The 24,119-nt window shown below is 43.5% G+C and overlaps 1 protein-coding gene across 1 annotated transcript; it reads left to right on the top strand.

Annotated features, from left to right (window-relative positions):
- Positions 1-3,768: 3,768 nt before the first annotated feature.
- Positions 3,769-22,965, top strand: LOC134007113 (gastrula zinc finger protein XlCGF57.1-like). Its single transcript, XM_062446325.1, has 2 exons — positions 3,769-4,012; positions 21,458-22,965. The coding sequence occupies exons 1-2, from the start codon at positions 3,820-3,822 to the stop codon at positions 22,561-22,563; spliced, it is 1,299 nt and encodes a 432-aa protein (XP_062302309.1). The 5' UTR covers positions 3,769-3,819; the 3' UTR covers positions 22,564-22,965.
- The last annotated feature ends 1,154 nt before the right edge of the window (positions 22,966-24,119 follow it).

A 24,119-nucleotide genomic window follows, 5' to 3' on the forward strand; every position in this document is an offset into this window, starting at 1 on the left:
AGGCATAGTTTTTCCCCAACCGAGCAACCCCAGACCGAACTTCCCGACCAAAAATTTGGTGGACGGGGCTAAGTTCGGCTGGCACCTAGGCTATCTTGTACTAGCAGCTGGGTGGAATGCTCAGACAGGTATCTCCTGGTCTGAAGGGAAATCCTTAGTTTTCATTCATTCAATATTTTGCATAATAATAAATAAATGTATTCATTGTTATCCAGTGAAATTAGGGATTTATTAGCAAGGGGGTTTAACACTTTTGCAAGGCACTGTATTCATGTCACATTCTAATTGGGGGCTGAGCACCACTAAAGGTCTGATCCTAGAATCGCCCCTGATTATGAATAATGTTACTGATGAGCTGTCCAATGCACCCTGATTGTCATCCATTGTTGAAGAGTACAGACACACATTTTCTGTATTTACATTTCAGTCACTGGAGCGGTTCGCAACCGAATGCGAAGCGGCTGGGATTGGAATCAGCACCTCCAAATCTGAGGCCATGGTTATCGACCGGAAAAGTCGATCTACGTTCCTACCCTCACCTATGGTCATGAACTGTGGGTAGTGACCGAAAGAACGAGATCGTGAATACAAGCGGCCGAAATGAGTTTTCTCCTCAGGGTGTCTGGGCTCTCCCTTAGAGATAGGGTGAGAAGCTCGGTCATCCGGGAGGGGCTCAGAGTAGAACCGCTGCTCCTCCGCGTCAAGAGGAACCAGTTGAGGTGGCTCAGGCATCTGATCAGGATGCCTCCTGGACGCCTCCCTGGTGAGGTGTTCTGGGCACGTCCCACTGGGAAGAGGCCCCGGGGAAGACCCAGGACACGCTGGAGGGACTATGTCTCTTGGCTGGCCTGGGAACGCCTCGGGGTCCCCCAGGAAGAGCTGGTGGAAGTGGCCGGGGAGAGGGAAGTCTGGGCCTCCCTGCTTAGGTTGCTGCCCCCGCGACCCAACCCCCGGACAAGCGGCAGATGACGACGACGACATTTCAGTCAAGGGTCATAAAACTGGATGGTTCTGAAACAAAGAGGTGGATTGTCCATTTTACAAGATGATAGCCTGATAACAGGGTAGTTTACACACTTCTCCTACCTCACTGTTGCTGTAATTACAAACTGCCAGACTGTATTATATCCTTCATGTTAGTTTAGATTCTATTTCAAATCAAATCAAAATGTATTTGTATAGCCCTTTTACACGCAAGCATGTCACAGAGGGCTTCACATATGCCCACAGAACTGCCCCTCAACCAACCTAAACCCTCAGGGAAGACAAGGAAAAACTCACTACAGGAGAAAAAATGGAAGAAACCTTGGGAGGAGTAATTCAGTGAGGGATCCCCTCACTGAATTGACGGTTGGTGAAAGAGAGGAGTAGAACACTTGCGTAATTCATTACACTTGCATCTGCAGTGTTTCTATAATACAAATTTATACTTTCACTAGTCACTTTACACACTGTCACTTTCAGCTACTGATTGAACATTCACTAGTTCTTCTACACACTTCTAAGCTACCAAGAAGTTACATTCACTAGTTCTTCTACATACACACTTTTCAGCTTCCAGGAAGCTAGATTCACAGGTAATCTTTGAGTAAATGGGAGTAAAAAATAAATGCTGTGCCCTCATTTAGCACAAGGTGGAGTCCTCTCAACCTGGCAGACCAAAAGAGAGAGACTGTTTAGAGAGAGGCAACATTAAATCAGCCCCCGGTACCTGTTAGTGAGGGATAGGACCAGACTGAACCATGGGAAAGTGCTCTTATCAGTATCTGAACAGTGTTTCACGCTTATCTTAGTAAAACCACAGCGGGGTTACTGTCACCAACAAGACGAACAGAATCCTTTGTTTGCCATTGCTCTAGATTTTTACAATTCATAGTTCAGATAAACGGTGTAAATCAGCATCTGAATTAAAATGTAACATGAAGTGGGCAGTGCAGTTGCTGAAAATGTGCTTATTTTATTGATGAAACGGCTAATTTGTAAATTTGCTCCGACTTTTCGATAACCTCATTGCAGTGCAGACACTAGTTGCTGCATTTTATCATAATCCTATCAAAATGAGTGAAATGACATACACAAATGTTATGAGCTATTGAGCCTATATGTAACACAAATGTAATACACAAGCACTATTTACATTACATTTACATTTAGCAGACGCTCTTATCCAGAGCGACTTACAGTAAGTACAGGGACATTCCCCTGAGGCAAGTAGGGTGAAGTGCCTTGCCCAAGGACACAACGTCAGTTGGCATGACCGGGAATCGAACTGGCAACCTTCAGATTATTAGCCCGATTCCCTCACCGCTCAGCCACCTGACGCCCACTATACAGCAAAAGTTTATAAAATGTTGCGTTGATAATGCCAGTGTTGTCATACTGCTGCGAGTCCATGGTATTGCGCAATAGCCAAGAAAACACGCATCTCAACTTCTTCGGATTGATAAACAGTCTTTAGACTGGCTCTGCTTTGTGTGTGGCGCTGCCGCGCTAGCGTTGCTGGGAAAGATGAGACGTATAAAGTAACGTAATGACGTGGCTCTGTGGTGGCTCTCTAGCCCGTGGAAAAGCAAACCAGTTCTTAGAAGGCTCACAAATTGAACCAGCTCTGAACTAGCTCCCGGTTCACTTTGGTGGAAAGGGGGTAAAAGTGACAGATACAGCTCTCTGCACACACACACAAACACACTAAATGCCTTCACAGTTTCAAGAGGATGTCTTACACACAACTCAAATTACACAAACACAAATATACTTGAACAAGTAGATGAAAAGCTGTAAACCTAGAGTATAAACAATACTCTACTTGTTATATAAAGAATCAAATCTCCTATCTTAATCTAAGCATTAACCTCAGTCTGCAGCACTGATAGTTCAGGGTAAATACAATCAATGGTGGTGGAAGTCAGGTGTGGGCCATATTGGTTTAGGTGGTGCAGTATGGGTACACACATAAGGGTACACACATAAGTGTCTGCACATAGGGGTATACACGTAAGTGTACACACATAAGGATACACACATAAGGGTACACACAAATCCAGTAACAGTAAATTATACCAGAGACACCCTTCATACTTTTTTGTTTGTTTATGTGGTGTGTGTGTGTGTGTTTCATGCCACAGAGAGAGAAATATCTAACGGATTTGAAGATTGCTGTTGCTTTATTTTCAAGGGTTAGCCTCATACGTTCTAATATGAATATCTTCAGGCTTAACAGCTGTTTACAGCTGTACACCCCCATCTTTTTATAGTTTATACTTTTCATGCTAAAAATCGATGGAATATATTAAATATCACACAATGCAAAACCATGACAAATATACTTCCCTATTGCATGCTGAATTAGATTGCAAGTAACTTTTATTTTATTACTTCATCCCTATTCAAGCTCTCAAAAGAAAATTCGTGAAACTGTTTTCAGAAAATTCCCATTTTCTTCTGAATCAGAATCAGAATGTGTTTTATTCGCCATGAAAGTTTGTACAGATATTGAAATGAATGAATGTAAAAGAGGAGAGGCTTTGATACTGGGTCTATAGACTTTAAAAATAAATTTTTATAGTCTATAGACTTTATAGTCTATAGACTTTAAAAATAAATTTTTATAGTCTATAGACCCAGTATCAAAGCCGGTCTATATGCAGTCAAGCCACGAATGATCCAACTCCACCACAGCAGATGGCGCCAGGATCTGTAGGTTCGAAGAATCCAGTGAACTGATCACCGGAACAGCTTGAGTTGTTTACATCCGGTTAGAAAGAACGAGCCTCAAGGAGAACGTTAATTTCCTACAGCTAGAGTTTCGTAACCACCAGAATGTCTAAATTAGATGTCTTCAGGGATTTGATCACTCAACGATTAACAACGGCAGCTTTGGAGATATTCGCGGCCGCTGAAAAATCGTTTGCGGAGTTCGAAGAGGAGATTTATCATTCAAAGGAGGAGAGCGCGCGACTGCAACGGTTGTTGGACATTGTTACTCCACCTGAAATCAAGCTTCACCGAACAGGTTCGATATTAATAACTACAATTGATTATAATCTGCTGTTTTTATATTCATTATATATTATTTGATGTAGCACTGCCAGTAGTATTGCCAAACACAATATGGTGGATGCATAAAAGAATCATAAAGATACCTATTTTTCTGCTGTGTGTTACAGGGCTCCAGACGAACTTTTTTTTACTAGGAGCACAGTAGCCCCTGACTGAAATTTTTTGGAGCGCAAGCAGAACGTTTTGGGGCACACCTTATATTAACCTGCAATGCAATTATTAATGTCACTAGAGAGGGTACAATTCAGTGGCAATTTTATACCCTTTTAGGGGTCGCCAAGCACCCCTAAAATTCATCTCAGCACCCCTAAAAATAATAATAATTTAAAAAAATATATATATTGTTTATTATCATTTGATGCTGGTAGTTCATGAAGAAAGAGACATCCTTAGTTTTTTCATTCATTCAATATTTTTGCATAATAATACATAAATGTATGAATTGTTATCCAGTGAAATTAGGGATTTATTACATTACATTTAGTCATTTAGCAGACGCTCTTATCCAGAGCGACATACAGTAAGTACAGGGACATTCCCCCCGAGGCAAGTAGGGTGAAGTGCCTTGCCCAAGGACACAACGTCAACTGACACGGCCGGGAATTGAACTGGCAACCTTCAGATTACTAGCCCGATTCCCTAACTGCTCAGCCACCTGACTCCCTTTATATTAGCAAAGGGGTTTAGTACGGTGGCCCACGGGTGCACACCACAGCAACATTAGCGAAGCAAACAAAAGTTGAAAACACAACAACATTAACACACAACACAATGACATTAACAAAAACGAAACATTTATAAAAACGCTACATTTCAAAAAACAATCTACTACTTACAACACAACAGCATTGTTTCACACCACCAACATCAGCCGAGAACACAACAGCATTAGCCGAGAACACCGCAGCATTAGCCGAGAACACAACAGCATTAGCCGAGAACACCGCAGCATTAGCACAACACAACAACATTTGCAGAAACGCTGCATTTCAAGTTCACACCAAATCGTTCTCCAGACCACTAGGGGCAGTGCATGCAAAGTGGGGTGTTTTTGGTGTTTTACCCAGTGTTTTACCCCCCCCCCCCCCCCCCGCCCAGGCGAGCTTTCGTGAGCTTCACTGGCGAGTTTACACGGCTATTTACGCGTCAATGATGCTTCACTCCGTTAACCTGCGCCTGCGTTACTGTTACAACGTTAGCTTGGCTACTTGTTTGGCGTTGCATTTTCAGCGTGAGATATACAATGTGTGGCGTGAGAAATGGGTGAAATGCGTGTGTCACACGGCGAAACCGTGAGAGTTGGCAGCTCTGTAAGTTTGAGTTTAAATACATTATTTTATGTGATATTACGGACTGCAAGTCTTAGCTAAATGACTTAAATGTATGATGCGCTTTTCGATCAGTCCTCCGACACCACGACACGATACTTACTGAGTATAACAGCGCAACAGCGCAAACACAGGCAGGGATACAGTAGCAACGCTAGTGCTAATGAGTATTTAGCTGCTCAGCTACATGACGCCGGGTAAGAAGGGCTTGTGAAACTGCTCACCAAAAGAACGAAGGGGAACCCACTTGTCTGGAAGATTAAGACTAGCTACGATACTAATGCTGAGGACTCGCTGATATCGCTGTCTTACTAGAACGTTGTATCAATGCGTCGTTGCTAACGTGTGCTGACGTTGTGCACACCCAATAAATTCCAAATTTGTAGGTCGCACATGCGCGAGTACAAAATGCTCGCACTGTCTCAAAAACTGGTCGCAAAATGCGACCATTTGGTCGCAGTCTGGAGCCCTGTGTTATGTTGTTTGTAGTTATGGATCATATTCATGCAATGTAACGGGCTTTGCAAGGCATGAAGCTCTACTGGGGCACAGGCCCCTCATTACTCATATCACTTTCTTTTCTTCTAAGCTCAAATACAAGAAGTGTTAAACACAATGCACAATACAAACTTCCCCTTGCTTAATCCAATCCAAGGAATTCAAGTTTGAGATTAGTTTTGGCATGGACATCTACGCGAGGCAAATTGCTTCGCAATAATTTGAGCGCAAATACATTTGGAGTGTATAATATTTTGGACTCATATTGTTGTTATGTTTGATAAGACAATCAATTACTTAAGGTAGCGGTTCTCAAATTTTTCCCCTGGCGACCCCCCGAAATTCCGTGGTGACGTCTGGCGACCCCCTATTTAATTTATCGTATTTTAAAACCTGTTTATTGACATTTCGAAATCCCCACTCTCGATACGGGCTGCCCAACGCACCAGCTTTTTCATGAAAGCATTGACTTTGTCTGACAGGGATAAGATGTTACTGCTGGGGCCTTGTAGTGATATATTTAGTGAGTTTAATTTGTCAAATATACCCGACAGGTATGCAAGACATGCGATCCATATTGAGTCGGCAAGATGATGCGCAAAAGTGTTGTAGAGCCCGACCGATAAAGGATTTTTAAGGCCGATACCGATACAAATATTTGGTGATTTAAAAATCCGATATTCCGATATCGGCCGATATAAAAAAATATTTTTTAAATCCAGAAACGCGTAACAAAACAAACTGATTTCCCTAACAGTAGTTATTTGTAGTTTACATTTAGTCACTTTTAGCAGAAGTTCTTATCCAGAGCGACTAAGTACAGGGACATTCCCCGAGGCAAGTAGGGTTAAGTGCCTTCCCAAGGACAAAACGTCATTTGACATGGCCGGGAATGGAACCAGCAACCTTCTGATTAATAGCCCGATTCGCTAACTGCTCAGCCATCTGACTCCTGTTATTATTTCCTCACTAAAATAATATGTTAATGCAGTATCTGATAAATAAAATGTATAACAATACAAACTTCCATCCATCCATCATCTGCCGCTTTTCCGGGGGTCGGGTCGCGGGGGCAGCAACCTAAGCAGGGAGGCCCAGACTTCCCTCAATACAAACTTAAGATATGAAACTTAAAGTCCTTAAAAAAAAAAAAAAGAAAAGAAAAAAGAAATACATTAATATTCATTTATCGGCCATTATAAATGCCGATACCGATAGTTTGGAAAATGCCCAATATCGGTCGGGCTCTAGTGTGTTGGAGAGAATGGTGCGCACCTCATCTCTCAGCTCGAATAGGCGTGTAAGAACCTTTCCTCTCGAAAGCCACCTAACCTCTGAATGGAACAGAAGTGATTCTTGAGTAGCTCCCATCTCTTGGCATAGAATGGCATAGAGTCTGGTGTTTAGGGGGCGTGACTTGATTTGATTGACTATTTTGACTTTTGTTTGGAGAACATCCTCCAGCTCTGGTTCCAGTGTTTTTGCTGCCAAGGCCTCCCTGTGGATAAGGCAGTGGGTAAACCTGATGTGTGGTGCAACATTGAGAACCTTTGCTTTAAGTCCTTTTATTTTTCCCCATCATAGCTCCAGCTCCATCAGTGCATATGCTTATGCATTTTTCCCAACACAACCCTGCGTCCTCCATCCAACTTTTAAGACAATTGAAAATGTCATCACCAGTACACCGTCCTTCTAGTGGAGCACAGAACAGCATATCCTCGTGGAGTTTTCCCTTGTGACTGTAACGAATACACACCATCAGGTGTGCGACACCAACCATGTCTGTGGACTCGTCCAGCTGCAAAGAAAATCTGCTGTTTTGTACTCGCTCAAGCAGTTGACATTTCATATCCTGGGTGATGTCGTAAATGCGCCTGGACATGGTGTTATTGGAGAGGGGGATGGTCTTCAGTGCATTTGCAATCTTTTCGCCGTGCACTGCACTCACCATTGCAATTGATGCAGGGAGGAGTAGACTCTCCGCAATTGTGTGTGGCTTCTGAGATTTTGCTACTAGGTGGGCCACCTCATAGGATGCAGTGAGGGCTTTGGTGGGCACAGTTGCTTGCCCATGCATTACAGACTTGTGCCCAAGCAGTGCCGTTTCTTTTCTTTGAAAGAACTGAATGGGTTTCTGGGCATGATCTGGGTGTCGAGTTTCTAAATGTCTTTTCATGTTAACAGGTTTTAAACTTTCGTGTGCCAGAACGTCGCCGCAAAGCACACATTGTGGATGCTCAACCTGATTTTTAACATGGCACGTGAATCCGAATTGAATGTATTCCTTCAGAAATTTGCTATGCTTTTTTTTCTCACCGGCGTCACCTGCATCATGCATGCCTGTCCCACCTGAAGATCGCGGAACAGAGGCACTGGTGGATGGTTCAGAGGCACTGGTGGATTGCTCTTCCGAGCTTTTCTCTGATGTTCTTAGCAGCCATCTGTCCATTTTCCGTGAAATGTGTATGCTAACAACCGCCGAAATGTGTCTGTACTGTCCTCCCAGCCTAACTCGGCCACGGTAGACCACAGCCTAACGGCTCCTGTTACCGTGGAAACAAAGCTAGCTGTAGCTGCTGCAAATTGACTAACGCCAAAAAGACAATTATTATAAAATGGCCACTAGATGGCACTAAACTTCCAAAACTATTTAAAATAATCTCGCCTCCGAACATTTTTTACGACCTCCCGAAAACCTTTGCGACCCCCACTTTGAGAACCGCTGACTTAAGGGTCCGTTTAACTAATAATTCAAATTGTCCCTCCACAAACATATAAAACACATTCACACACTAGGAGCAAAGTCCAAACTCGCCTTCCTTGGTCCTATGTATGGTGCAAAAAAAGGATTGTACACGCAGAAAACACTAGGCCAGAAGTCCTTTGAAAAACGTGCATGTTTTCTTTTGGTGTAAATAGGGTTGCAAAATTCCGGGAATATTCAAAGTTGGAAACTTTCCACGGGAATTAACGGGAATATACGGGAATTAACGGGAATTAACAGGAATAAACTGGAAATGTTGGGGTAATTTAACTGTATTTACCTTGTCATAAGCAGACATGCATGCAAACATTTATAATACAACTTTTGTGTGGACATACATACATCCTACTCTCACTGCTGTAAAAAGTTAGTCTACTGTATATAAATAAACTTGGTATTAAAATGAACATGGCTTCAGTTTACCAAGTAATCAATATGCTAGGTAAGGACAAACAGTGTTGGGAAAGTTCACTTTCTACATGAACTAGTTCAGTTCATAAACCCTCTACTTTCTGAACAAAATTAATTCCGCTTAAAACCCCCACAAACTTTTTTCTACCTTCTCCACCCTTCTTAACCCATCCCCCCACCCCCTCCCTCCACCCTGACAGCAGACGACTTCTCCTCCTTCTTTGAGAAAAAAGTCGCCGACATTAGCAGTCGGTTCCCTAAACCCACCTTTCCTACCCTCTCACCCTCCATGACTGACCCAACTAAATGTAAACGTAGGCTAATAACATGTGCGTTGCACTTTCTTAACTAAAGCTAGCTAGCTACCGTTTTGGAAAAAACCCTGCGCTGTGGGGACCGTCGGAAATATTTAGAACTCACACATCTAAAGGTTAAATCTTAAAAGAAAAAGAAACACTGTCTGAACATTTCTGATCCAATCAGTAGCCTAACAGAAACAGTATGGAACTGACAGCCATAGTGATCCTACTGTATGTGTATAACCGAGGTGCATCATATCTTTCGTGATGAACGCTGTTACTGCTTGAGTAATTTTGTACATGAATATGGAGTTAGGCTTTGAAACATTTCGATCAGTGATCCTGTCGGGTGTTACTTGTCTTATTTGACACACTGGTGTTCAGCATTTTAGCTATGCATCGTACATGGCTTTGTGGTGGTTTTTTAGGGCCAAATTAGGTTGGTGGTGTTGCCACGTGAGGTAGCAACGTTAGCCAGGCAAGTTTTGCACAATACTTGACACTGCGCAGCATTTATTTTAAAGGCAACATTGGCAAAGTGTCTGTAGTGTCAGGTTCTGTCGAGCCTGAGGCCATCGTACAGGTCACGGTAAAGTGTAACGTGCAAAGTTGATCCTTTGTCTGCAAACTGCGTTACTCTCGTAACACTCTGCGTAATCCACGTAATCCACGAGCTGCAAAGTTATTTATGCATTTAGCAGATAGCAAAAAATATGAAGGATGTTAACTTTTACAATGCAAATATTTTCAATCAATAATTTGCAATGGCCCGATCGGGCCAGTGAGTTGCTAGTTTAACTGTCACTACGTTACTTTTTACTGGCCCCGGGCCATTGTTATTGTCCAGCCCTGTAATAGATATACTTAAATCATTTACATTATTATCCAGAGCGGCTTACTATAAATAATTTGTGCGACCAAATCATGTTTTGCGCCAGTAACTGAAAAAGTTAGTCGCGCAAGTGCCACCAGTGGAAAAGGTTAGTGTAGAGCCCTGTCTTGCCTACTCCCGCATGGCCCAACCGGAAGTCGTCATAGGGCAAATTAACCACATCTCAGTGCCCAAGCATTGTAAACAAAAATAATAGTATTTAACTACAGAGAAACCTTACATTCTGGGCAAACTGTGGAAGTGTGCTTGCGGCTGCAAGGGGCTGGGGCAGTTTCAAAACTAGCTATTTTAGCTTCTATTCCAAACAATTCAAACCATAATATCCCACCCGCTCCCTTCAAAGCCACTCCCACAAAACACATGAACCCATTGCCTGAATACAGAACTGCTGGGAGACTAGTCTAGTTAGTCCACGAGAGAGAGAGCTTTTGAGAGACCAGCATCGTTTTTTTCATGAAAAAGTCCATGTTGCATTCATATGTAAAACAGACAGGTAGCCCGTCCAATCCTTACAGTGCGTGTCCACTGCAGCGACGCGAATCGCTTGCCATCGCTTGCCTTCCCACAGTGCACCACGCTCGGGGGCGTGTCAGATAGATGAATATAGAGTTGTAGTTCTCTAGAGTCACTGTTGTAGTTCGTATAACGTCATGGCAAAGTGTGCAGACTTGGGTTTACGCCTCAGCCGTGCCAGGTTGACAGTAGAGTGTGCCTATGGCATACTCTGCAGCCAGTGGAGAATGTATCGGCGTGTCATTGGTGTCAACCCGGCAAAAGCGGAGGCGTGTGTGAAGGCCACCTGCATCCTCCACAACTACATCCGGAGGTCCAGGGGATGCCAGGGGATCTCCAGCAGCCAGTCCTGGCCAGGAGGGGTCAGCAGGTCTCCAGGAGGCTCCACGACTGGGCAGCAACAACGCTGCACGTGCAGCAATTCGTGTGAGGGACGCATTCACTGCATATTTCAATGCAGAAGGTGCAGTGCCCTGGCAGCAATCTGTTGTATAGCCCGTCTCATTAAGAAACAAAGGCTCTTTTAAGAGCCACCCACATTAATCACAAAAAAAGCATACAGTTCCAGAATGTTCTTTTCATAAAATATGAGCTTAAATCATTGTTTTTCTTATCATTATTAATTTTCACAACCAACAACTCATAGTAAATACCTAACAGCCCATTCAATAAAAGAAACACAAAGTTTTGTCAGTGAATTTTTTTTAATTACATGTCACTCTGTGTGGCCTGCATCTCTGCTTCAAAAAACATGCGGTGAATGTTGAACTTTAATTCGGACCGCGTAGCTGGTGGCAGTCTTTTGAGTGCAGGGAGAAGGCTTTAAAAAAAAAAGCTCATCCTCGTCCTCTGCTTGAGGTGGTGGAAGAGGAGCAGGCGTCTGGGCCTGCTCCATAGCACCAAGCATCCTCTCCTCGAATTCGGTCAGCCTCTGTTTGCGCACCCTCTTTCGGCCAGAGGATGCTGGGGGCTGGCTAGTGGTTGCTGCCTGACTAGCAGGGGAAGCTCTGGCCTCACTGGCAGGGGTTTCTGGCTCGCTGTCTGGCTGTGTGGCACTGGCTGCTGTCTGCTCTGCATCTTCACTGGCCTGGCTGACTGGGGATGTGGTGGCAGGCCTCTGGAAGTTGCTGCTGGAGTCCCTGTACTCCATAAATGGAGCCAGGTACCCCATCACAGCAGCATACTTCCAAGTTTTGTGATTGGAAAGACCTGCTCCACTCCTGCTCAACTCTTTCTCCCTGTTCTTCTCCCTCTTGTAGCTGTCCCTCAAATTCTTCCACTTTTTTTGCAAACCTCAGCTAGAAATAAATTATTTGAAAACTGTTTAATAGACATACACGTTGACGTGTAAAAACGTTGTATTATTACTCGAAGTCTCTGCTAGTCTGTCGATACAACTAGGGAGTCCTAGCCAGGCTAACTAGGCTAGCTAGCTCTAGTTACCACAGAACGAAGTTACGTAATTTGACTAGACTGAATTTGAAAGTACAAAATACCCACCAGGAGCACCAACACCTTCGGCAACCTTGCGCCAAGCATCGTTTTTTTTATTTACATCTCTGTACGAATACAGAGATGTGTCGTACAACACCGGGTAAGCAGCTACACAAGCAATTATTTTCTCCATTCTGAAACTGAGAGCTAGAAATGTTTACCATGGTTGCTACGTTACGAGAAACAGGAAAAAAATCCGATTGGCCATCGCTAGCGAAAATCGCTCCTCATTTGCATAAAGTTGAGAAAATCTCAACTCGAATCGCTTGAATCGCGTCGCTACCCACAATGCACCACGCAAGCGATTTGCCTGGCTCCATTGAAAATGAATGGAAAACATGTTGTCGCTCGCATCGCGTCGCTACAGTGGACATGCACTGTTAGTCTTAATGATTTGTCGTGTTTATTACAGTCCTGCGACGCCCACATATGTCGGATTGATTTCATATTACCTTTAGATGTATTGGCTGCTTTCAAGATGTGAAGTTTATTTAGGCAAATATGACAACATTACCGACACCATCTTTAACTATATCACCTATGCATTTAAATGACAATAGTGCATAGTACTGTGAAGCAAAATCAACAACGTTTCATAAGTGCCACTTAAAAGACTTTGTGAGTGCAATATCTTTCCAGACACTGAGACAACAAGATCTCTACAACATGCAGAGAAGGGAGATTCACAAGGATCACAGGAAGTTATTAACATATGCTATTGAGTAGGGATGCACCAAATCCAGATTTTTGGGGTTCGGCCGAATACGGTATCCACAGGTTAAGATTCTGCCGAATCCAAAACCGAATACCGAATCCTACTCCCATCCTCAGTCCATTAACACAGTAAACACAATGAAGTAAACAACGTCCACATCAGTTTTTTTTTTTACTGTAAAAAAGAATAGGCAACATTAGGATGACAAGTGGGAAAACTATTTTGACAATTACCATATGCCTATGTTTACCCTATCTCAAGATCCAATCAATATCCAAAATATTTGCCTTTTAGATTTCTTGAATTTCTTTTGGATGTTTCATATGCAAATGTTTTAACAGCGGAGATGTTGTGTATTGTTTAGGGTCCTTGCCAGCACAAGACAAATCGGCATTGCAAATTGAACATGTAGCTCGACTTGAATCGCCTACTTTTTCTGCTCACAAGTTCCATTTTCACTTTCTCTCAGCCTACTGCGTTGAACGGTCCACCTACGTAAACACCGTCCCGTAATCAACGGCGGCGTCATTATGTCGACAAGCGTGCGTAGTGCAACCGTAGGGTTCGGGTTCAAAAAAATTCTAAGGTTCGGCCGAAACCGAACCCCGTCAAAAAGCCCAATATTCGGCCGAAACTGAATCCTGGATTCGGTGCATCCCTACTATTGAGTGCTGCTTTCTGTTTCTTTTGGACAAATATCCTGTGTAAGCCTACTTCCTTTATTCAGACAGTAGGGTAAACAAGAGACTTCTCCACAGCAAATACAGGTTCCAGTCACAGTTCAGATGAGTGTACATATGATGTTGAGAGATCTGAATATGTATATAACGCGGAATATAGATTTGGATCTTCAAAATTAAATTTTCTAAGATGTTACCATTTTCCCTTTCGTTAATCTGCGTTTTGTTTTTTGCACATGGCACATGAGCACAATTGTAGTTGTTAGCCTAAACGTTAGCCTAAACTCTACCATACTTTGTCTACAATTGGTGTTATTAAGGCAAAATGGCAAAGAAATCTGTGGTATGGAAGCATTTTATCAAAGTACCGGGTGACTCAAAACATGTTGAATGCACACTCTGCCAACAACGGTTTATATTCCATAGTTCGACGTTGAATATGATGTAGCCTACCACTTGAAAACCGTAAGTTGGCCATCGGATCATTATTTTACAGTGTGGGCTAGGCATTGGATTTTTATGTTTCGGGAACGAAAGTTTTAGGCTATGTCTGCTTATGCTGTGCTACTGTAGGTCTAACCATCTGCATTTTATTTAAACACCAGCCTAGTTTTCGATTTGAGACAGCACTCTTTCAACAATTATGTTGGCTTTGGATGTGCTAAGTTGTTAGACTCATGTTACTAGTCAAATCGGTCTTTGTCAGGTGACGTCACAGTTGCGAAAACCGAAGGGCATTATGGGAGTATCCACCATTTTCCAGGTACGCGTGCAGTGGTGTTCAGTAAATTTGAAGTGAGATTCATTTAATTTGGAAAAAAAATGGGACGTTCTTGTTGCGTGATCGGCTGAAATAGAAGATCTCACGACAGCAAAGGTCACATACTTAACATCGGGGATAGGTTTTTTTCATTTCCCACATCGAAGAAAGTACAGGGACAGCATGTAGCGGACATAACAAAGAGGCGTCGGATCGCCTGGGTTGCAGCGGTCCGGTGCAAAAACATCACCTTTGCCAACATATCGCGTTCTATGTATGTCTGCGGTCAACATTTTCACAAAGGTAAGATATTTAACTGATGTTGACAAATGTGAAGTATCTAACGTTACATCCACGTGTCGTTTTGGACGAATTAGGCTATTTGGCACAGGAGATAAAGCAAAACAATGCATGGTTGATTATGTTCAAGTTCAAGTCTTTTATTGAAGTATGAAGTATTTGATAGGTATTACACCCAAGGGATCTATTTGTTTCATATCAAAAGGGTGCGGTGGCCGTTCAAGTGACAAACACATTACAGAAACAGTGGTTTTCTCCAAAAATTGTTGCCGGGGGACATTATCTTGGCTGATAGAGGTTTTGATATAAAGGAAAGTGTTGGCATGTTGTGTGCAGAGGTCAAACTCCCATCCTTTACAAAGGGTTACTGTCAGCTAGCTGCAAGAGATGGAGGAGACAAGAAAAATCGCTCACCTAAGAATCCATGTTGAAAGAGTGATCGAAAATGTTTGTCTAAAGTATGACAGGAACCATACCCATCAGCATGGTCCTCCCATGTGAAGGTGAGGATATCACATTTTTAGACAAGATTGTCACTGTCTGTTGCGCGCTGACAAACCAATGTCCAACTGTAGTGTAGAACAGAGAGAGCGTAGTGTAGAGAGAGCTCCATAAACTGAACAAAAGGTACATGTGTTCTGTGGTGATGTGTCTGACGTAAAAAGTGAAACTCAATTTCAATTTACTTTGTTTCTACTCCTTTCAACTATTGTAAGAATTAATATTGTGATGATGCTTTATCCTGCGGGACCAGCCTTGCATAAACAATAAAGCATGTATGAAAAAAAAACCCAGAAATGTGTGGTTTATGGTTTTCTTGTTATTTACTTTGACAGCTAAATTAAGTATGGAAACAAACACATGGGTACGTCTTAATACTTAAGGTTTATTAGAAGTCATATTTTGAAAATAACAATAGTGCAAGAAGTCATATTGACAATAACAATTGTGCAAACTGACAATAAAAATAGTGCAAATCAGTGATTCACCTTAACAGAACATATTAAATTGTACAAGTAAATGTTAGTGCAATGTATACATTTGTGCATGTACTGACATTGAAGTGCAGACAGATTAAAACTGTAAACAGTTGAAGCACCCATAGTATTTTTTTTCTCCCTACTATGGTAGGAAGCAGCTTTGGCTTACGTGGAACAATGAGAACAGAACCAAACGTCTTCTTTAGAAGGTGCCTGTTGTAGCCCCACAAGTTAGATTAAACCACTCAGTTGTGCAGTTTTGGTAGTCACAGGCGACCATGTCGCCCTTGCTTTCTGGTCCATGGCAAATGCACCACAACTTCTCAGCCCTTCTGGCCCTGCCCTTCTTTGGTTTGGTTTTAGAGGTCTGTAGGTCAGTTCCTCCTGGAACTGAAATCTGTATAAGTGGCATCTTAGTGAAGTAGCCGCTTACAAGTTCAGGGAGACACACAAACTCAAAAAAATGCTGTGCCTTTTTAAGAACAGCATTCCAGAGCTGTGGGTCAGGTGCAACACGCAACACAGCGCAGTCTTTTAAAGTCCACAAAATAAAATCACAGTACTCTGCATCAGCCACAAACATTTGTGTTTGTACTTGCTTGTAGTATGGACTTCCCTTCTTTAGCTGAAGCTCACCACCCACAACTTCCAAACAGAAGTCTTTGTCACCGCTGCTGCATGCTTCCTCCACAGTGCTGTTACGGTACTTGTATGGGCACTTTATCTCGATGCAGCCTCTTCCACAGCAGGTACACTGCACTAATCCATCTGGTGATGCTCCAACTTGAGGAAACTCAGGGTTTATGATGAAGCCACAGTCACTAATTTGCATGTCACAGTGATGTTTCATGGTTTGCAGTTTATACTGTGTTCTTACATCCTCCTCATGTTCTCTTCCCCATGCAGTAGCAGGACACTGGTTTGTAGCACCAGTGTTGGGGTAACAAACTGCTTTCACTGTAGACAGTGCAGGGTTGTCCATGTCAGACACAAAGACTGAATGCATTTTGGATGCAGTAACTCTTCCAGCACGAAAGTGACTCCAAGCTGAGCATTTGTACTGCTTTGTGGTCTGTCTTTCAATTAACTGAGCCTGCTCAGGTGTAATATTGACCTTACTTGCTAAGGTTTTGCAGTACTGGCGCAAGACAGACAGTTCACTGCCATCCAATTTTTTGTCACGTAGACTGCGAGGTGAACCTGGTGCTGAGAACGGCTTTACTGGGTCTGCAAAAGCATCACAATAACCAGGCAAAGTTGAGAGAATCGCAGCTTTTGGAGATACTTTCTGCAGTTGTGCAAGATACGATTCCCACTGCTCTTGTGTAGCGACACTGAACTTGGAGGTACTCAATGATGTCCTTAAAGCAGGTATGCTCGCTACCTCACCATCCATAAGACTATTAAGTGCCTTTCTTTTAGCTTTTGGAGAGGTGAAGTCGATTCTGTGTCCTGCCTCTGCTCTCACTTTTGTGATTTTACTTGGTATCATCCAGTATGCATGTTGACCAGTCACTGTTGTTGTCTCTCTGCATCTGACAACTGCTTCCAACTTGAAAAGCAAAGCTGCAACATGTGTGTATGTTTCAGGAATTCCTGCCTTACATTTGCAGTGACCAGAAGATATGGCCCGTGATGAGCTGATGATGGCCCAGGGCTTGAGTGGGGCGTCATTTAGGCGTTGTGAGTGCAAGACCTGTAGACAACACAGAGGCGGACGACACGGAGGACAATAATTAACAACTTGCTAACTAAACAAACCATCCTTAATCAGACACTGATGATACACAGTTAACATGACATCATCATTACAGCAAGTCTTACCTTAGCCGTTACTACTGTGTTGTCGCAGTCCTTTGGTCGGAATGTGTGTAAATCCAGTACCCAGCCATTGCTGAAATGGCTGCCACCTCGGCGACCTCAGCCCCAGAGATAGAAGGGCCCCCCCGATGTCCCCAGACTCTGCCTCCACGTCGGAAAGCGTGTTGGTGGAATTAAGGAGGTCTTCAAAGTATTCCTTCCACCGATCCAGGACGTCCCCCGTCGAGGTCAGCAGCGCACCATCCCCACCATTTACAGCGTTGACAGTGCACTGCTTCCCCCTCCTGAGTCGCCGGATGGTGGTCCAGAACCTTTTCGAAGCCGTTTGGAAGTCGTTCTCCATGGCCTCGCCGAACTCCTCCCACGCCCGGGTTTTTGCCTCCGCGACCGCCAAAGCCGCATTCCGCTTGGCCTGCCGGTACACATCAGCTGCCTCTGGAGTCCTACCAGCCAACAAAGTCCGATAGGCCTCCTTCTTCAGCTTGACGGCTTCCCTCACCTCCGGCGTCCACCACCGGGTTCAAGGGTTACCACCGCAACATGCACCGACCGCCTTGCGGCCGCAGCTCCAGTCAGCCGCCTCAACAATGGAGGCCCGGAACATGGCCCATTCGGACTCAATGTCCCCGCCCCCCCCCCCCCCCCCCCCCCCGGGACATGATTGAAGTTCTAGAAGGACGAGGGAATCTCGCTTTCCAGCACCCCTCCCAGAGACTCCAAAAAGGGGGTGGGTACTCTGCACTGCCATTTGGTGCATAAGCACAAACAACAGTGAGGACCCGTCCCCCCACCCGAAGGCGGAGGGAGGCTACCCTCTCGTCCACCGGGGTGAACCCCAACGTACAGGCGCTGAGGCCGCCGCCCGTCTCACACTGCACCCGACCCCCATGACCCCTCCTGCAGATGGTGAGCCCACTGGAAGGGGGTCCCACGTTGCCTCTTCGGGCTGTGCCCGACCGGGCCCCATGGGAAAAGGCCCGGCCACCAGGCGCTCGCCATCGAGCCCCACCCCCGGGCCTGGCTCCGGGGGGGGGGCTAAGGACTAACTAATAAATAAAACCAGTAAATCACTTTAGCTTCTGAAAAAAATATTTTTATTGCAGTTTGAGCCAACTGAACAGGCCAATCTCTTTTTGTCCAATTACTCACTGTTTTTCATTGAACATAACCCTGTTGTCTTACAAATGAAGCTCTTAATGCTGCTGCCTAATTTAAGAGATTTGTTTACATTCCTAGCTTTATGTCTGTAATGCATGTCTAACTGCTGTCTGTGGACATGTTGCTACGGTGTTAGTATTGTCGAACGATCGTGTGGAGACTCGAGGGCGCTGACCAGGGTGCTGATCCCCCGCAATAGTTATACCTCGCCAGTCACCCAATTCACGCTCGGGGTCTCACAAATTTGCATAGGCTACGTGTGCGGAGAACACACGCTTGGTTATGAGTTAGTCGAAGGCTCCCTCTCGGGAATCTCCGCACCCAACCAACCACGATGTCACAGACGTTTACTGGGCTCTCAACACAATCCTCAAGAGATTTTTTATAGCAGCAAATGTTTATAGGCCGTTTTTTGGGCAACACATCATAATTTATCGATCACTTATTCCTTGGCTATGTTTCCCTCCCGGTTAACGTCCTTCCCACGGATAAAAAACGTTCAAGAGCTCTCGCTCGCCCTTATTCCCCCCAGCCGTTATCTATGAGACGCAACACCGCACCTATTGAGAGAGTATATGTCTGAACAGACGAACACTTCAAGACCCTGTTTCGCGTAAACACCAGCTGGGCAGTTTCCGTGCCTAAATGACTGGTCGCGATTCCCGGGGAACTCACCTGAATCTAGGCGTGGGGCGCTGAGTGGGTCTCTTGGTCTCGAGCGAGGGGCGCACAATGGGAGGCAGGGCAACGACTGTCTTTTCACATTTTTATTGTCAGATTATAGGAAAAACAATGTAGAAATAAATAAAGCTAGCCTCCTTGATAGAGGGCAACCGAAGAAAATAAGAAAACGGGGGCCCTGGGCCACTGGTAAAACAGAAAGTAACAGATGGTCAGAACAACTGACGAAAAGAAAACTCTTTTCTATAACAGGCACAGGTTGACACTCAACAAAAAATCTACTACAAAACTTTGACTGCTCAACTCAGGACTCGACTCAACTGCAAGAGACTCTCCTGCTTACTCACAATTTTCATTCTTATATGTTTCAATACGGATGACCCCGTCTAGACCTTTGGCCAGGCCATGACCCACGTATCTCTCTATCACACACGTTTCCTGCATTCTCCAAAAGGTCAAGTCTGGTTTTCTCTATGCAAGAATGTTCTAGCCACATCCTCTGCATCTGTCATACCGAAACATTCTACACATTAGCAGCTCTACATATCTATTTTAAGATGGACATCTATAAGGAATAAAATACAAAAAGGTAAAAAGGCTCCAAAAACATCTTGCAAGCTATTTTCTAACATTCCTTAAAACATATGCGTATGCTAGAGATCAAAACTTCTCTCGAAATACAAAACTTGACATATGCATGCATGGAAAAAATACAAAACCTTTATATGTATGCAAGGAATAATTGCAAAACTTTTATATATGTATGCAAGCGAATTCTAACAACTTTTTAATGCACAACTTGGATATACGTATGCACAAAGTCAAAACATTTTTGCCAAACGCACACTTTTCTATAATAAGCATCATTCTTTTTTTTTTCTTTTTTCAAAATTATTTCTCCAAAGTCCATCAAAACGAAGGCTCCTTTAGGGGCTTTCGACAGTATGCGTGAAATACTGCGTAATATCAACTGGTGTCGCTAACTGGCCATCTTTCTTAGTTCCAGCTGCAGCACACTCACTCCTCACCGTTTCCATCCCCTCGTGCCGGGATGTTTCCTTTTTAAATGTTCCAGCATGCACGTTGTGCTCCCATGGAAAGCAAGTTCTGCCTTGCACGCATTACAGATGACACTATTTTTAGTGACGCGACTTGTTCTGCTCCGTTTGCACGCTGACATTTTAGTACTGTTTTCTTCTATTGGATAGCATACGGGAGGGCTGCATTAGTCTAGCGCTACAGCGCCGCACTGGTCCTATGAGATCAAACGATTTGTCGACAACAGAAATATTTGGCAACAATTTTTTGTTGTCGATAATGTCGACTAATCGTTGAAGCCCTACTGCACTTTCAGGCAGTGATCAGCGTGCTCTGATGATTTGCATGTTAAACAAACAATATTTTTAATATGTAGTACATTGTAAGAGATAATAAATAATGATTAGGCATGTTTTATTATATTGGTATTTGGTAACAACAGGACTGGTGACACGAGGCTTATTATTAGTAGCCTAATAGCAAATTTGATAGTGGCTGAATCTGGAATGTTGAAAATGTTTGTACAATTCTGTTTGTCTAGTTGTCAATCTCCCTTCATACGTATTTCTTTCAGATTATCTCTAAAAACAGTGAGGTAAAACATCACACAAAACGGTTTGATGAAAAACATTGTGACATTTATATTTTTAAAAAACTTTCAAATTTAGATTAGTCAATTTTCAGAAGTGTTAAGTCGAGTCTTGGTCGACCAAATAACATTTTTGTCGGGGACTGCCCTATCGAACATACAAATATGTATTGTGCGTTCATATTCAGTTTTACGCAAAATATTTTGACCTTTAATTTGAGTCATATGTTGACATCAGAACTACCAGTTGTACAATGTGCTGTAAACAATAGTGGTGGTGAAATTGATTGTGAAGTCAGAACATCTTTGGATCAGGGTAGGGACTGTTCCCTATTTGGACGACCATCCCATAGACCCCATGCTTAGATCTCTCTCTACATACTTTAGTTTTAATTGGTCTCTCTAGCTGTCAATCTAGGTTGCAGAATAATGAAGCAGGCCACATCTAACTGTTGTCTTGCCTCTTCTTCCCCACAGATGTGCAGCAGTTCTCTCTCCCGGAGCCCCCACAGATTAAAGAGGAACAGGAGCTGTGGACCAGTCAGGAGGAAGAGCAGCTCCAAGGACTGCAGTCTGAAACTACACACTCCATGTTCACTTCTACCAGTGTGAAACATGACTGGGATCAGGAAGGCTTTTCTGAATGTTCACATCTTGACCAAACTGTTAAAGTGGAGAACAGAGAAGCAGACGCTCATGTACTAGACTATGCAGCACCAGAACTGGACAGTGACTCTCAGCCCCTCTCTGTTGAAGCTCCAGACTGTCCTACAGCTCAGAGTTTGGAGGAGGAGGAACATGGAGGAGTGCTGCTTCTTCTGAACAGAACACAAAACAATGAGGCTCTGCCAAGGGAACATATGCCACAGAGACGTCACATAGGAGAAACAAAACATCAGTGTCAACAATGTAACAAAACTTTTAGTGGAAAAGGTGCTTTGGTTTTTCATATGAGGACACACACAGGAGAGAAATCTTATCAATGTCAACAATGTAACAAACGATTTGCTGAAAGTGGTTCTCTGTTGAAACACATGAGGACACACACAGGAGAGAAACCCTTTCAATGTCAGGAATGTAACAAACTATTTGCTAGAAGATATACTCTGGTTGAACACATGAGGACACACACAGGAGAGAAATCTTATCAATGTCAACAATGTAACAAACGATTTGCTGAAAGTGGTTCTCTGTTGAAACACATGAGGACACACACAGGAGAGAAACCCTATCAATGCCAGGAATGTTACAAAATGTTCTGTTTGAAGTCACATTTGGTTGTGCACATGAGGACACACACAGGAGAGAAACCGTATCAATGTCAACAATGTAACAAACGGTTTAGTAAGAATTGCAATCTGGTTGTGCACATGAGGACACACACAGGAGACAAACCATATCCGTGTGAGGAATGTAACAAACAGTTTGCTCTGAAGTGCAATCTGATTGGACACATGAGGACACACACAGGAGAGAAACCTTTTCAATGTAAGGAGTGCAGCAAATTCTTTGCTCAAAGTAGTTCTCTGTATAAACACACAAGGACACACAGGAGAGAAACCGCATCAGTAACAACAATGTAACAGATCTTTAGCTGGGAAGCTACAGCCTATATGAAGCAAGTAGAAAATACCTGGGCTATCTTACACTCCATTTACACTGCAGCGACGCGACAACATGCTTTCCAATAATTTTCAATGGAGCCAGGCGAATTGTGGGTAGCGACACGACGCGATTAGAGTTGAGATTTTCTCTACTTTATGCAAATGAGGAGCGATTTTCGCTAGTGATGGCCAATCGGAGTGTTTTCTTGTTTCTCGTAACGTAGCAACCATGGTAAACATTTCTAGCTTTCAGTTTCAAGATGGAGGAGAAACTAATCGCCTGTGTGGCTGCATATCCAGTCCTGTACGATACGTCTCTGTATTTGTACAGAGACATTAATAAAAAGAATGAGGCCTGGCGCAGGGTTACCGTCGTTGTCGGTGCTCTGGTGGGTTTTTTGTACTTTGAAATTCAGTCTCGTCACATTACGTAACTTCGTTCTGTGGTACAGTAACTAGCTAGCTAGCCTGGCTGGACTCCCTACAGCAGTCATATCGACAGATTAGTAGAGACTTCGAGTAATATAATAAAACGTTTTTACACATGTCAACGTGTCTGTCTATTAAACAGTTTTGTATTTTGTATAGGCTACAAGTTGTATTTTGATCGATATTGCGAGTACGTAAACCCAAGTCTGCACACTTTGCCATGACGTTATACGAACTACAAAAGTGACTTTAGAGAACTACAACTCTGCATTAACTCTCGTGCTGCCTTCGGGTCACATGACCCAAAGGTTCATAACGAACCATCGTTGTGTTTACCCAATTTTACCCAATACAAAAACAAATAAAAATAATTTTCTTTTAACCTTCGCAATGTGGGGGGTCTGAGACAGCGGTTAAAAGAAAATGCTTCACTTTGTTTTTGTATGCGGTAAAGTTGTCGCAATACGACGGTGGGTCACAATGACTGATGGGTCAGAACGACCCGAAGATAACACAAGGGTTAATCTGTCTGACACGCCCCCGAGCATGGTGCACTGTGGGGAAGGCGAGCGGTGGCAAGCGATTTACGTCGCTGCAGTGTAAACGCACCATTATAGTTACCTGGCTTTACTAAGCCTAACCAAGGTATTTCCTGGCTCAGAATGGGCCTTTGAGGGATGACTATGCACGACAGAAAGCATGATCGGTCTGCGTACAGTAAAAGTAATGAGTTACCTTATGGCAGAAAACTATGGATTTACTTATTTCTAATCATTTGATAAACAAAATGATCCGTCTTGCTTGAGTAAACAAAACTCCATGAACAAAAATGGTTCAAAAATGGTTGTATTACTGGTTGTATTACATTGGACAGGGGGGAGGGGTGTGAGTTTTAGGTTGCTGGATGTCTTTATCCATGATGCTGCTGTGCTCAACTCCATGGCTAGGAAGGATGAGGGATGTGAGTTGAGCAAACAGACATCAGACCATGGACTGTGTTGTACTAGTAGTAAAATTCATTTGTGAACGTGTCGTGGCTGAAATGGATTGACCTCATGACCTATAGGCCAACATTTAAGAATCCCCATAAGTAAAAGGCAAGCCAC

The sequence above is a fragment of the Osmerus eperlanus genome, chromosome 1 (assembly GCF_963692335.1).
Source record: "Osmerus eperlanus chromosome 1, fOsmEpe2.1, whole genome shotgun sequence".
Lineage (NCBI taxonomy): Eukaryota > Metazoa > Chordata > Actinopteri > Osmeriformes > Osmeridae > Osmerus > Osmerus eperlanus.

Coding starts and splice junctions, on each gene's coding strand:
- LOC134007113 (XM_062446325.1), top strand. CDS start 3,820: ATGTCTAAATTAGATGTCTTCAGGGATTTGATCACTCAACGATTAACA. Junction 4,013..21,457: donor AATCAAGCTTCACCGAACAG/GTTCGATATTAA, acceptor TCTTCCCCACAG/ATGTGCAGCAGTTCTCTCTC.